Source organism: Lates calcarifer, linkage group LG18 (assembly GCF_001640805.2).
Source record: "Lates calcarifer isolate ASB-BC8 linkage group LG18, TLL_Latcal_v3, whole genome shotgun sequence".
In the NCBI taxonomy this organism is placed as follows: Eukaryota; Metazoa; Chordata; class Actinopteri; family Centropomidae; genus Lates; species Lates calcarifer.
The window spans coordinates 16,522,624-16,537,659 of NC_066850.1; the positions used below are offsets into that span (position 1 = coordinate 16,522,624).

The following is a 15,036-nucleotide window of genomic DNA, read 5'->3' on the forward strand; positions in this document are numbered from 1 at the left end:
AGGAATATGGCAGTGAGTCACTGATTTGAGCAAGAATGCGTTACTGTAGCTAGCAAGAGGAGGTAGGGCAGATATTTGGAAAGAGAAAGAGGTTAGTGTCCTTGGTAATCCACAGTACAATTACACTGATCCATGCAAATCCTCACACACCTACAGAGGACGTCGTTCAAATATCAAAACCACTGAAGTACGTAGACTCCATACAGCAGAAATACACACAGAGGAGAACACACAAGGATTCTTCTTGTCATTTGTAATATGCTTTGAATATATGCAGACAGAGAACAGACTGTGGTCGTCATAATACACCGGCACAGGGAGGTAGATGTAAGCATAAACATAATTTACCTCCTGTGATCACTGTTTAGAACGTGGATGTGCGGGTGGGGAAAAAAAACAAAACATGGAATACAAGTCACAAATTCCCACCTAGAACATCTGAGACAGCTCAACCTTCCTTAGGGAAAACTAGACATGACACTGCAATCACATGTCCTGTCAAACATACTCTGCATGTTCTGACAGTTAACCGCCTACCCCACATTGCTGCAGCCGGACAGTGATTAACTGATAATAGTATGGTGTATATTTAGACATTCTGTAGGTTAATAAGTCTTCAGGGTCAGCGGGTTCACAGCAGACTAAGGTCGTGTATTACAGGCTGCAAAAATAGCCTTATTACATAACACATGACAGAGAAGCCATAAGAAAATGTATACTGTAGAGGGGAAGGCTACGGAGTATACGACAGAACATCAGCTTTTTCTATGGAGCTGTTTGATGGTGATCTCCTTTTCATATCACGTCTAGGTGTGGAAACAGTCAGTGTTTAAGGATGAGGCTGACTTTATTCTAGATTTTTCCTACTGTCAGCTAATTCCATGAAAAGATCAAAATCAGCACAGTGTTAGTTCATCTATTAATACCCACTGACTTCCGTACCCTGTCTGTGGAACTTCACTTGTTCCTACTGAAGATCATAAATCTTTCAAAAAATGAGCCACTGATAAACAAACTATGTAAATTATTAGTCATTACCTACCTTAGCATTCCAGTCTTTTATGTCTCAGCACAGTGAGGATTACATAATATACATACATACGTACATATACACCGATCGCAAAACCACTGACAGGTGAAGTGAATAATGTTAATCATCTCTTTACAATACAAAGTTTTGCTGGGAAAACTTGGGGCCTCACATTCATCTGGATGTTACTTTTACATGCCACCCAATTTAACAGTGTTGTAGACCAGGCACACCCCTCCATGGCAAACACACTCCCTGACAGCAGGGGCCTCTCCCAGCAGGACAGCGCTCCCACCACACCACAGAAACTGCTCAGGAATGGCTCAGGGAACACGACAAAGAGCCCAAGGTGTTGACCTGGCCTCCAAATCCCCCAGATCCAAATCTGATTGAACATCTGTGGGATGCATCAGAACAAGCCAGATGCTGGAGGCCCCACCCTGCAACCCACAGGACCAAAAGGATCCACTGCCAATATCCCAGTGCCAGACTCCACAGGACACCCTCAGAGGTCCTGTTTCCATGCCCTGATGGGTCAGAGCTGTTTTAGTGACACAAGGGGGATCTACACTATATTATGCAAGTGGTTTTAATGTTGTGGCTGATCGGCATATGTATGTATGAGGAGCTACTCATTCATAAAAAAAAGTTTTTGCCGAGGTAGGAAAAATAATATTCCATGACTAGTTCCTTGTGGGTACAAATATAACTCCTAAAAGAGTCATGGATGTTTAATGATGTGGCTTATTAATCTTAATGATTGTTGGACAACAATGATATGTCAAGCTTTGGATACACACATAAATGAAAAAATAAAAAACTAAAATAGTACAAATACCTGTCATTAGCGTACACACACTGGTTTTTTTGATAGGATTTGCTGAGTGGACATTTTGGCTGAGCAGAGAAAACTACTGTGTGGAAAACCTGTTAGAAGGTGGTGGTGATGTCACACAGTCTGCAGTCTCCATGAGGCAAAGATAAACGTGACTCCACACACACACACATCCATATCCACACCCACTTATGAACACACACATGCAGACTGAGTCACACACAAACTTGAATGTGACACTTTTATCTATAATCTCCAATGCACAACTAGTGTATCACCCAGACACAGATCCTCTTTTACACACACACACACACACACACACACACACACACAGACACAGAGACGCTTGCACAGCCCCTGCTCCTCCTGGCCTGTCTGCCAGCTCTGATCAGCATACGTGCAGTCTTACACATACTCTCCTCACAGGCCACAACCTTTCTTTCACACTAGTTACGTACTTAAGACCTGGATGACTGGATTATCTGCTAGTCTCTATGGTGAAGTGTAAAATACAAATGCAATGTTACCGTTTTTCCTGATTGCCGAGACACGTTTTCCGAAACCATTCACCATTAAAAAAAAAAAAAAAAAAAAAAAAAAAACTTCACACCACCACTGAACAGACATAGAGATTACCTGTGGAGGAAGAACCCTATATAACACCTTTGCGCCATCACACTGACCATTTACTGCAAGAAGAGTAAAATAGGAAAACTTACAAAAACATTGTACATGTGATTTATAATTAGATAAAACTAATTAGTAATTAATAATTGTTAATAATTAGTAATTCCATATTGTAAGTAAACAAAACTTTATCAGAATTATAAAGGAGGACAGGCAACACAGGAAATATACTGTGATATGTCTAATCCAGTCTTGGATGGCTTCGGGGACACATCCGCACAGCCCTCCTCCATGGAAATCAGGAGGTTCCCCCCCCCACTTCCACACTGACTTAAAAAATCCTCTATTGCATTTAGGGATGGGGAAAATGCTGGTTAGAAAAGAGAATTGTGAATTTGAGGTCGGTCACTGTGCCAGATGCAAACCAGAGCCACCCAGTGGAAACTAACCTTATCCCAGATGAAACTGTGCTCTGGTGTCCATGGCTCCAAATTCTGATGAAGTTGATGTTAAAGTTGACCTAAGAATTCAAGCAGATGTGTGGTGTTATATGGACCAGTAATGGCTTGGCGGTGAAGGACCCCTTGATAACTGACTGCAGCTCAGAGTCATGTTGCCTCCTCTCTGACCAGGAACCTCCAACATGGCATATTGACCAATGATTTTCATTAAACTTCAAAGATTCTCTACAAAAGTTAAATAAAATATATGTTTGTAGCCTCATGTATTCTTATTACATGAAAGTGGTATGGATCTTCTCATTTAACTCTTGGCAAGAAAACAAATAAGCAGCTTCCCATATATGTTCAGCTATTGCTTTAGAGCCAATTGTGCCTCATTTGATAGCCACAGTGTGCTTATCCATTTATCGTTAAGGGTGGAGCTGGAGCCAATCCCAGCTGATGCTGGGCGAGATCGCCAGTCCACCACAGGGCTGACATACAGAGAGAAACAACCATTCACACTCACATTCACACCTACAGGCAATTCAGAGTCACTAAGTAACTACACCTGAATGTCTCTGGACTGACACACAGGCACAGGGAGAACATGCAAACTCCACACAGAAAAGCACCAAGCATACCGAGGTTCGAATCTGAAACCGTGAGGTGACAGTGCTAACCACTGCACCACCGTGCCGCTCATATAGAGATATGTACACTCTATATATATTAAAACCAGTAACTGGCAGTAGTGTTGTAGCTGATAGGTTTACAATCTTTAAACAATTATGTTTAACTCGGTGCTCTGTCAGTTTCCTTTGGGATGCTATGTAACTGCTATGGATCTGGCGTCCTGCCAAAGAAAGCGGTGTGTGAGGGTCCAACAACTCCACAACAACTTGAACTTGAACCCTGATGACGTGAAACGGCACACACCTCCACCTCTGATGTAGGCCAGTGCCAGCTGGCAACGTCTAGAAATTTCAACAGATTTCATGAAGGGTAAGGGGGAGTAATGCACACACACCCACACACAGACACACACACACACACACAGCTATGTACCTGCAACCTTAACCCTAGGCTGCTGGATGGATGTTCAAAACAGTTTGACTATGACGCAGTACTAGAATAACATCATTCTTGAAAGTGATAAACACAGTAGGAGAGGACATCAACTCCCTTAGTAATATATATAATTTATAGCTCTGTGCACATGTCCATGCAATTTAGCATCTTTGATTAGGAATTCTATTTATGGACATGAGTTGTTGTCTTCTCAAGTGAGAAAGCAAAACACTGAAATAAATCCTAGGCTGAGATTTAAGACCATAATCTTTGACGTCAGAGAGAAAGAATTTCTTGAACTGACAGAAGGTAAGAGGCTGACTGTAGAGCTTGTTTGAGTTTGAAAGGTATTTCCCTTTTATTATTATTATTATTATTATTATTATTATTATTATAAGTAGTAGTAGTAGTAGTAGCAGTATCCATACACTAGCAATAATTTCTCTCTCTCACTATAAAATACAAATCAGCAATAGAAAATTCCTGGATTTTCTCCATTGATGATGGATGAGACACTGAGCTAATAAACCTCCAGATTGTATTTAATGATTTAGATCAATTCAATGATTTCATAAAAAAAAGAAAAGCAACTAAAAATGTTGTAATGTCAGTTAAATCAAACAAGTCCAATAGTAGTTAGTCAAGTTGATTTACATAGACTCCTGTGGAAATGTGTGGTCAAAAATTCAGTAGAGCATCTTATTCTAGTATTACATGCTCATAAGTCCCAAATGAAAAACCAGTAAAATGTATAGATCCACCAACAAATTTTGAAATCGTTAACAAAATCATGAACACACATTCCCATCCCTCGAAAATTGGAGATACACAATCAAATATGGACAAGAACTAAATTATTATAATAAAAAAAGAAGCAAACACACAAAATTACAGAAGCTATAATACAAAATAAATTTAGAAATTATGAAGTCATTGGATGCAAATTGGGGGAAAAAAAAATTTTTTTTGGGAAGTAAACTGATCCTGCAACTCGTGAACCTGAACTGGCTCCACTAAGGGTCTCTGGCGCCTCCCAGTGGAGCAGGACCAACATTGTAGTAACTCCTGGAGGACAAGCGTAATCTTTAGAGATTCTGTCATGCATTTGAAGAGCCTTCCAGTCTACAAATATGAAATTAACAAAGGGCTTTTTTCTTGAAGGACTTGTGTCCACACTGGATTAGTGAGCATGTCTGCACAGATGGAGAACAGAGGCTGCTGCTCAGAGAGGAAACAAGTAAAAGAAAAAAAAAGGCATTGATGATTCAATTCAGTGTTTTCCTTGGATTCAAAGTGTTGCTCAAACTGTGGAAGAGGTGGATTCTCCGGTCCACAGATGTCTCACCAGACACAGTCCAGCCAGCAGTGAGATCCACTGAGGCATTCCACTGCATCTTTGAACATAGCCAAAGAAAAGTCATTAACGACTTGATCCGGCACCGCTCTGTCTCCAAGCCAGAGCACCGTACGGTGATGAGGACATACCACTTAAATGGGAAAATCCAGAGGAATGCTACAGGGACCAGTGGTCGAGCTGCTCACCTCTGAGCTGACTCGCAGGTCTAACCAACTGATCTGTGCATCTGCTGATGAGCACAAAGCACATATTCCTCACAACAATAAACAGCTCCCGGCCTCCCCCCAAAATGTAGCAGACATGTACAGAGGTGATGCTGACACAGACTGCCTGTCTAAACAGCTGCCAGTATTTCCAGCTGTTTTGCAGGTGCACAACAGTTCCACTGAGAGACCCATCAGTTGTAATTATTGTAAATATTAATTAATGCAGGTTTTAGCTTTGACTTTAAAATGAAATATGCCAGCTTACTAACTGTAATATAGATTTTAATCCCTGGCCCAGCAATATCCAGGAGCTTATAGTTGGTCAGTGATGTATCAGTATTAACTCCTTCAAAGAAACAGGATGTTCCGCTTCCTTCAAAATTCCCATTCCCTATTTAGGGTATAAATGCACGAAAGTTGACTGCATATGAAAAGTTGGAGTTCTTAAAATTTATTTCAAGTTAGCAAGGAAACATTTTCTCTAGCTTACCACATTTTACAAAGACAGTAATCTCACCATTCTCAGGTTCACTTTGAACACATTCCTACAATTTATATTTGAATATCTGTAGCCAAAATACAGAATGCTTTAGACAACAGATTAGTCACATTTTTTGCATTTACATTTACATAGAGCACCAACTTCATCAACACTTGTGTCTGATACAATTTCAATTTCAAGAACATTCCTCAGCATGACTTTCACTGTATGTTTCTTATTACACCTTCCCCATTGTCCAAGTAAGTCCTGGACTTCATATGCTTCATGTCCCCCTGTGGCTCAGATATGTTCCACAGACCTCAGCTGTCACTATCAGGTCGTACCAAGGAGAATTTTCCGGAGGGGTCTGGGATGAACCACTTCTCCCACAGATCCAAGTGAACAGCAGGATAATTCCATGGTTTGAAAGGGGCCGTTCCAGTGCAGCAGATGTGCCTCCTGTAGGAAGCTCTCTGAGTAGCGGGCATCTGGACTCCAGCCTGGACACACAGGAATGCTTTGTAAAACTGACCTGATGGCAGTGCAACAATATTCTAGGTTTTCCTATGTCTATATGTAGCAGATCCTGCCATTATTACTGTAAATTAGCTGCTTCTCCTTTGTGCTATTATTTATTATTTTTGTTCATCTTGTCTACTATATGTATAGATGTAGATATATAACACATCAGTATTCAGTGTACAGTAATGATTCTGACTGTTTTCAGTTCATTCAGTCTTTTGCTAGTCCAAGCTGGCACAGTACATTCAGTTCAGTACAAAATACAAAAAAAGTATTTGGAGTAGAGCTATAGGATTATGCAAGGTCCCATTAATTTCCATGAAAATCCATGGAAGGTCCTGGGTGAAGTGCTATGGAATGACCCATTATGTAAGCTACATGTGCAAAGCTAACAGTTGTTTCACAACAGCCCACAAGAGGAAATTTCATGTAAAGTTTTCTGCCACCTCGTTTTCATCTCACATACCATTTAGGAACTAACACTGACAATCTTCTGTGTATGAGAAGGACTGAGGATCTTACCGAGGTGTCTGACGTGCCACAGTGGGTCCAGTGTTGTGTATTTGTCATGAAAAACTATTAGCATGGGAGGGGTCGCCACACCTCCTGCCATGGCACTGCTGTATATGTTCAGCCTGGTGGAGAGAAAGAGGAGGGTTTCCTGATCAGACAGATGCTTCTGCTGCTTCGCTACTGGATACATGACATGCAGTCCAGAGTGCAGGACATGGATTATATTTTGTCAAGTTGAACAGGAGTGAAATTCCATTCCATTAAGGAGTAATTCTTCACAGCAGGTCTTACCTGAAATTCTCTTCCATCCATTTCTCCAGCTGTTTGGTGATCTTTTGTTTCTTCCACTCGCTGATATCAGCCACAAACACTCCAGGGTTGAAAGAGCAGTCTCTGGGGTTAATACCCAGGTCTTTTATTTCCTGTTTCCTGTAGTCCAGGAAGCCCATGTAGGTTGTCTAGGGGACGAGCTCAGAGGAGAGAGAGACACTGTATTTCAGTTGCAGAAGCTGAGTCTTTAGAAAGGGTAACTGTCAGGGGTCGACTGAGACAGGCTCTAAGGAAACTCAAATTTCCCAGAATCCCAGTCTGCCTGTTACTATCCAAATGCAACAAGAAAACCAATTCACATTCATGGTGTTTCCTCCATGTTTTGATTTTCAAAATGCCTGTTGCATTGACTTTTGAAAAACTGGCAGTTTAATATACAAAGCAGTGATATTAAAGAAGAAATAAAAATCCACCTGCATGCCGATGCTGCGCACCATCTCATGTGTGGAGGGCAGGTCGCAGTCAGTGGCGAAAGCAGCGGCATGTCCCGGCTTCAGTTTGATGTGAAACAGATCCTTGATGTCTCCTTGAACGCACGAAAAACCTTTAGGTGGGAAAGTCTTACACATACACTCTATCTCTCACAACACTGTTATAATATGAAAGTGATGGCAAACCAAACAGTACTCAGTAGTAGTTTGAAAAGAGGCATTTGTCACTGAACATTGTGATTTTGCTGTAATTAATTAATGTTTATGGATGTGGAAGTTCTTTCTTTCTCATTTTAAACTGAATCTGGATCTGCAGTTATTATGCATAGGTACAGACAATCAATTTTGGTCATTCAGATATGAAATATGAAATTTAGAGCATTAGACAACAGTAAAAAAAATTCAACTTCTTGCAACATTTTTATACCATTTGCAACATTCTTAAATCTGCTTTTAAAAAAACTTTCACTGAAAACAGTTTAGAGATACACAGCAATATAACAGACAAACAAATAAAACAAAAAACTAGGCCAAGAAAAGCTAAGCAGAGGTCTTTATAACATAATCATAGGTAATATCTATTGGGCGATACGTTAAGTGATGAAAGCACAACATAAGAAGTTTAAAGTTGAAAGTCCAACTTCATCCAATTTAAAGGATGTATAAGATGAAATATTTTTGGGTTTTAACATGCCTGACATATAACTGTGATCCGCAACCTTGAAGCAACCAGTGTGCACACACTGAGAATGGATTTTTCAGTGAAGTAAGAAACATTGTGATTCCTTACCTCTGTAGTTAAACTTCTAAAATGAATATATAAATTAATATTTGTTTACAATATTTGCATATTCATAGGGAAACATTTTTGTGGCACAGACACCTGTTATCATTTCAAACACAGTATTTTTTATATGTCTTAAAACATGCCTGGAGGGGATCATTAACTCTACTGGATTACTTTCAGCCATGATCACACATACATACCCTGCACAATGACATCATCATCCAAGTATATCACCCTCTTGTGGTTGATGTCAAGCAGAGGTAAGTAGAAACGCACAAAGTTGAGCTGCAAAACAGAATCAAAGTTATTTCACCTACTTCAAACTGTAACTCTGCTTTCAGAGATTCACCTGGGACGTATAATGCTTGTACTGCTGCATGAACAAAAGCAAACCCAGAACTCACTGGATGTAACAGATCAGGTCGAGAGGAATCTGGCTTGACTTTTCCTCGTAGAACCATGGGGTTAAATTCCAGAATCTTGTACTTGATGCCTTTCAGTTCTGTCCTCTCAATGTACTGCCTGCAAAGAGGCAAAGACAGTACGGGTAAATAAACACGAGGCTCACCATGATAAGCAACAATACTGGGATGTTGAGTCTCTTCTATATTTGGAATTACAGATGTCAGAAACAAGTGACAAACCTCGTCAGTTTCACAGCATCACGAAAAGTAACGATGTAGAAGAAAACACTGGCGTCTGTGTTGCTGTAGACACTGTTGATAGCAGCCATGGTTCCACCCATACGCTCCTCTGATGCACAGATGATGACAGGGATGACATTATCTTCCTCTGACACTCTCATGTCAGGAACTGGAGCTGCATTTCTGAGGGTCTTCCAGTGATCTGAGAGGAACCAGGGAGGGAATGTTACAAGGTGAAATAGTTTTCTATCATTTTTAGATGCTTTTTTTTTTTTTTTTTTTTGGTGCACAAAGTTGCCAATGTGTGCCTTCAAAGTATTACACATCACTTTCTGCTTTATTTTAAAAGTAGCTGTTACAACTTTCAACAACTGCATGGTAATTAACATTCAATTTGATGGTGGTAACAAAATGCTATATTAAAAATAAAACATATGAATAAAACCTGTGTGGATATACCTGAGAGTTTAGGCCTAGTCGAGGCTTTGAGCAGTATGTTGTGCAGTAGTAGATAAAACATCAGCAACAGCAACACCAGGAGGACATTGTTAACTGAAACACAGGGAGATGCAGGAGTCAGTCCCTCAGGGATCAGTTTTCATATAATCTCTCCTCAAAATTTAGCATAAGAGGGACAGCATAGAGTGACAATTTTCATTATCAAATCTGACATTTCATATGGCTTGGTTTGTTCAGCCATCAGCCCTTTTTAATTCCAGTTATCTCTCTCTTTGTGGCTAACTGGTTTTAATTCATTTTATGCAAATAGTGCTGTGTGAGCGCTTGCCCAGGATTGGTGGGATCCTTTGTTGGCCCGCCCCTCTGCTCCGGATTGGCCCAGCGTTCTTGCTACAAAACCGTTGACCCCTGGTATTTATGTTCCCCTTCCCCTAGCCAGCTGGGGTTTTAACACCAATGATATTAATTTTTACAGTGATATCTATCAGAAAAAGGCAGCTCACATTTAATGAAGCTAAAACCAGAGACTTTCATGTTTTCTTGCTTTCTTCCTGAGAAGAGAGCTCAGTCTTTGTGTACGGAGGTGGAGGATGAGGTAATTAGCTTAGCGTAGCATTAAGAATTAAAACAGAGGGAACAGCTAGCTTGGCTCTGTCCAAACATACATCTACTGGCACCTCTAATCCTAATGAACTCACTGTATTTCAATTTATTTTTATGTTTGAGTACAGATTAAACAAATTAAATATAACGTGATGTTAATTAGTGAGCTTTAGACATGTTGGTGGATATATGCTCCCCCCCCCCATCCTCAAGTCTCTGTGCAAAGCTAGGCTAACTGTCTGCTGCTTTTTGCTCCATACTTAGCAAACAGACATGAGACTGTCAGCCTTCTCAAACTCACAGCAATTAGTGTGAAACTTTTCCTCGAAACAATTATGTCACTGTCAAAACTGTTGCTGATTACATTTCTGCTGACTGCCTCTTTAATTATTTTAGCACTAAACATAAAAAGCTGTGTTCACCGGGCTGATGTTTAGCAGTAACACACAGCTGCTCTGAGTATGGACTGTTTCCACCAGCTGCCAGGCAGACTAGATAGATAGGAGAATCAAATACCCATCTGAAACCACTTACACACAACTTGTATAATTTTTTGGCTGCTCATCCGGGTGCCATAGCTAATTCTGGATAATATGCTACCTGCACAGCAGCTTTACTACTATACTGAAGAAGATCATTTTGAAGTTGTTCAGAATTTGTTTAAACTTTCTGCCTTATAAATGTTTGGGTTTTGGAGATGAATTAAAACATTAATATCTTATCACACATTTAAAATGTGCATCTTTATTGTAAAGTTTAATTTAGCAAGCAAACCCCTGCAAGTACGTTGCATTCAGTCCAAACTGCTGTTCACACACTGGATGGAATCATGAAATTTAACTCCTTACACCCTGTCATCTGGTTACCTCATCATACCCTCCCCCAGCACACACATACACATTTGGTGCACATGCATACAAGCTGGATGCTTTCCTGTTACCATCCCTCAAGAGAAATTAGGGGGTTCTTTACTGGCAATGGCTGCACCAACCAAAACCTCACTTTGAACACAAAGCAAATCTCACACTATAACCTGTTAGTGTTTCTGCAGGAGACAGACATGAACACTTCTTTTTTGTCTCATGTGATATGAGACCATAAATCAGTCATATTATTATTACATGATTTCCACTTACTTTTTCTCAGGAGAGCCATATTTTACATTTGTTTCCAGTGACATCTGCAAGCACACACAAAGGAGGAGAAATAAAGAGCTATTAGGTCACTCAGCTTTTGGAGAAACAAAAGATGAGGGATTTCTTGGCCTCAGTAATGGTGTATGGTGCGCTGAAGGATTTGCCTGTTCCCTCAGTGGAGTATTAATCTGCCAACAGGACTGAAAGTGTCTTAAAACATTTTTATATTTACACAGATGACTGATCTCATATGTATCAAACTTCCAAGTGGTGTCCTCCTACATACAGCTAATTGTAAAAGTAACTTTAAGAGCAGCTTTCAAAGGATCACATGATTGATGATCTGCCTTATTCTACATTCTTTTAATACAATCCTTACAGTTTACTTTATAGGATGTGTGGAAGTTTTATTTATGTTAAGTCCTTCTCCTGGAAATACACCAAATGTGTATTAATTGCTGAAAATATTCCCCAGCAAATGCACTGTTTCTTCTCGTTTGAGCAACTATAGTGCCCACCTATTTTAGAGAGAGACAGAGTAGGAATCAGACAGTATTTAGAAACAGGCTGACACATTGTTGGTTTGGTCTTTTTATGGGATTTGCTGACAGGAGAAATATAAACCAGCTTTGTCCTTTAACTCTCTGAACATTCCATTAAAACATTAAATGGTTACAGGGTTGGATTTTGTATGGAGCAGATAGATAAAAATATGTAAGTGGGGATGCGTGGGAACGGATTGATAAACCGTGAGAACAGTTTAGCAATTCGTAAACACAGACTGGCAAAAAAACATTCCCCACACCACAATACCACCATTACCAGCCTGGACTGTTGATTCAAGGCAGTTTGGTTAAATGGATTCACGCTGTTGATGCCAAATTCTGACCCGAGCATCTGCGAGCCTCAGCAGAAATGTTTTCCAGCCCTCAGCCGTCCAGTTTTGGTGAGCCTGCAGCCTCATTTTTCCATTCTTGGCTGACATGAGTGGAACCCAATGTGGTCCTCTACTGTTGTAGCCTGTCTACATCAGGGTTCGGCATGCAGTGCATTCTGAGATGCTTATCTTCTCACCACAGTTGTCAAGAGTGGTTATCAGAGACTACAAAACTGCTGCTGACAAGGGTTTTCTCAATTTTTGCCTCATTCTGAGTCACCTCTAGAGACAACTGTGCATGACAATCTCAGGAGATCCACAGCTTCAGAAACACTCGAATCAGCAGTCACACCAAGTCACTGAGATCAGATTTTCCCCATTCTGATGTTTGATGTGAACATTAACTGAAACTCCTGATCTGTATCTGGATGATTTTATACACTGCACTGCTGCTACACGATTAGCTAATTGGATAATTACATGAATAAGCAGGTGTACAGTTGTTGCTAATACAGTGAGTGTATAGTGGGAGGGGGTTAGCTGGGATGCCCAACACTGAAACTAAACACCGAAAGAAGGCAGTTGGACTAGAAATACATTTTGTGACACATACTTTCTTATACTGATGTCTGTGACTGTGACACACTACCACTGTGACCTGAGACCTGCAGTAAACTCACTGAGGCCCATAGCCGGGAGACACTGGACAACACATGCAGCTGCATTTCGTCCAAAACCTTCCACCACTTCCTTCCTGATGCCAGGGCTTTATCAAGGAATTTATTTGCCTGCCAGCTTTTTAAACCTTTATATAACTGCACTGATTAATATGCTTACATAATAAAATGACACCTCATTGTGATCAATATTAATTTAATAGCGTCAGTATCTAACTGTAGGTTTCATTTACCTCATCAGTTGTGTGTTGAGTATAAACTGGGGAAACCTCAGCAGGAAACTGCATATTTTAATTTCCTGGTCAGATTAAGTGTGACATCTTCTCTGTGTGCTTTCCTATTTCAGACTCAGACTGAACCTCAGCAGTTTAGTTTTGTTTGTCCATGTTTAGAGCAGCCCAAAACATCTGGAACTAATTAGCTTCAGATACACTCGTTCCAGAAGGGAGAACTGCCTAACATGCTGTCTCTGGCCTGCATTCGAACAATAGGTAATCACAGCCACGCCAACTCAAGTTGTATTTATCTTACAAGTAATATGACCAATCTGAGTGCATTTACAGTCGCATTGTCAGTGTTTTTCAGATGTGCACCACTAAATATCAACTTCCACATTATCTTATGATTTATATTCTTGTGTTACTTTACTTGAATAGCCTTTTCAATACATCCTTGAAGGCTACATGAATCATTTTTGATTATGTAGTGACCAGCTATCAGCTAGAAAACTCTTTTCCTTCATTAAAAGAATTTCCTAAAAGTGTGTGTGTGTGTGTGTGTGTGTGTGTGCTTGTATAACTCATGTTGTGAGGATATAAATCTGTTTACACACTCACACTGTAGGGCGTACGTGCGTCTTTCTGGGGAGAAAAAGCAAGCCTCCATAATGCACATGATTAAATTAAGAGTGAAGACTTTGTTTCAGGTGGAGATAAAGCTAAGGTTAGGGTAAGGGTACTAGTTAGGGTTAGGCAAGTAGTGATTACAATTGGGGTTAGAGTAACTCTCCAGGAAATGAATGTAAATCAGTGTAATGTCTTGTGAAGTGGTGGAAACATGACTGTCTGTGTGTGCGTGCGTGCGTGTCTGTGATTGTGGGGGATGGGGGTCCAAACCACATAAGTCATCACACTGCAAAAAATACGTGGAACTTTTTTAAAGATTAAAATTCCCTTTACTTGTTTTATTTTTAGACACAGAACGAAAGAAAGACAAAAAGTTAACAAGGTAAAAGGAGCAGATCACTCCCCTTGTGGCTTACAGTATTTAACAAAAACCTGGCACTTCTCCAGAACAATATTAAATTATGATGAAAAGAAGTCAAACTGTGTCATGCATCACGCATTTGCAGAGTTTCAACTTAAAGTTAAAAGGTAAATAGACTAACTTTTAAAGATAGATATTTTTTTCAGTGTGGCAGAACAAAAAGTTCTCTTGTTAAACAGTACAACAGGGTCACCTAAAAACCACAAAATACAAGAAACTCTAAGTAGATCTATACATACAAAACTGCATTATCTAAGTAAATATGCGTTTTAGGAGACAGGGGTAAGGTAAGAATGTATGTTACTGTCATGTTACACAACTGAAAGCACATTGTAATGTCTGAAATGTACTCACCAGAAAAAAGAGGGTGATGATGATGGTCACTCATTACTGGCGTTCATAGTTTGTGTTGTAAAATCTCTCAGGATTGAGACTCACCCTCACCAACAGTCCCACTTTTCTTCTCTCCCACCTTTTTTTTCCTCCGTCTTCCCTCCAGATGTGACTCATCTTGTTCACCAGCGCGCTGAGCCCTCGCTGACCTTAAGCCAGAAACTGCATTAGCCCACCCTATTTCACAGAATCACAGCAGTGACATGGGGCGATTAGTTTCTGCTGTGAAAACAGATCTGGTCCTGGTGTGTTACTTTAGCCACAATGTAAGGGGAAAAAAATAATCATCATCAAGATCATGATTGAAAATTACACTGATGCCGCTCTATTTTAACCATAACAGTGGGCTGA

General features: G+C 40.1%; 1 protein-coding gene across 1 annotated transcript; it reads right to left on the reverse strand.

The window, feature by feature from the left end:
* Positions 1–5,996: 5,996 nt before the first annotated feature.
* glt8d2 (glycosyltransferase 8 domain containing 2) lies at positions 5,997–14,970 on the reverse strand. The gene is given in 11 exon segments (XM_018697042.2): positions 5,997–6,478; positions 6,480–6,547; positions 7,092–7,204; positions 7,374–7,540; positions 7,826–7,938; positions 8,831–8,915; positions 9,035–9,152; positions 9,275–9,476; positions 9,734–9,826; positions 11,473–11,516; positions 14,647–14,970. Coding segments are annotated over 10 exon segments (1,089 nt in total). The 5' UTR covers positions 11,492–11,516; positions 14,647–14,970; the 3' UTR covers positions 5,997–6,367.
* Between the last annotated feature and the right edge of the window lie 66 nt (positions 14,971–15,036).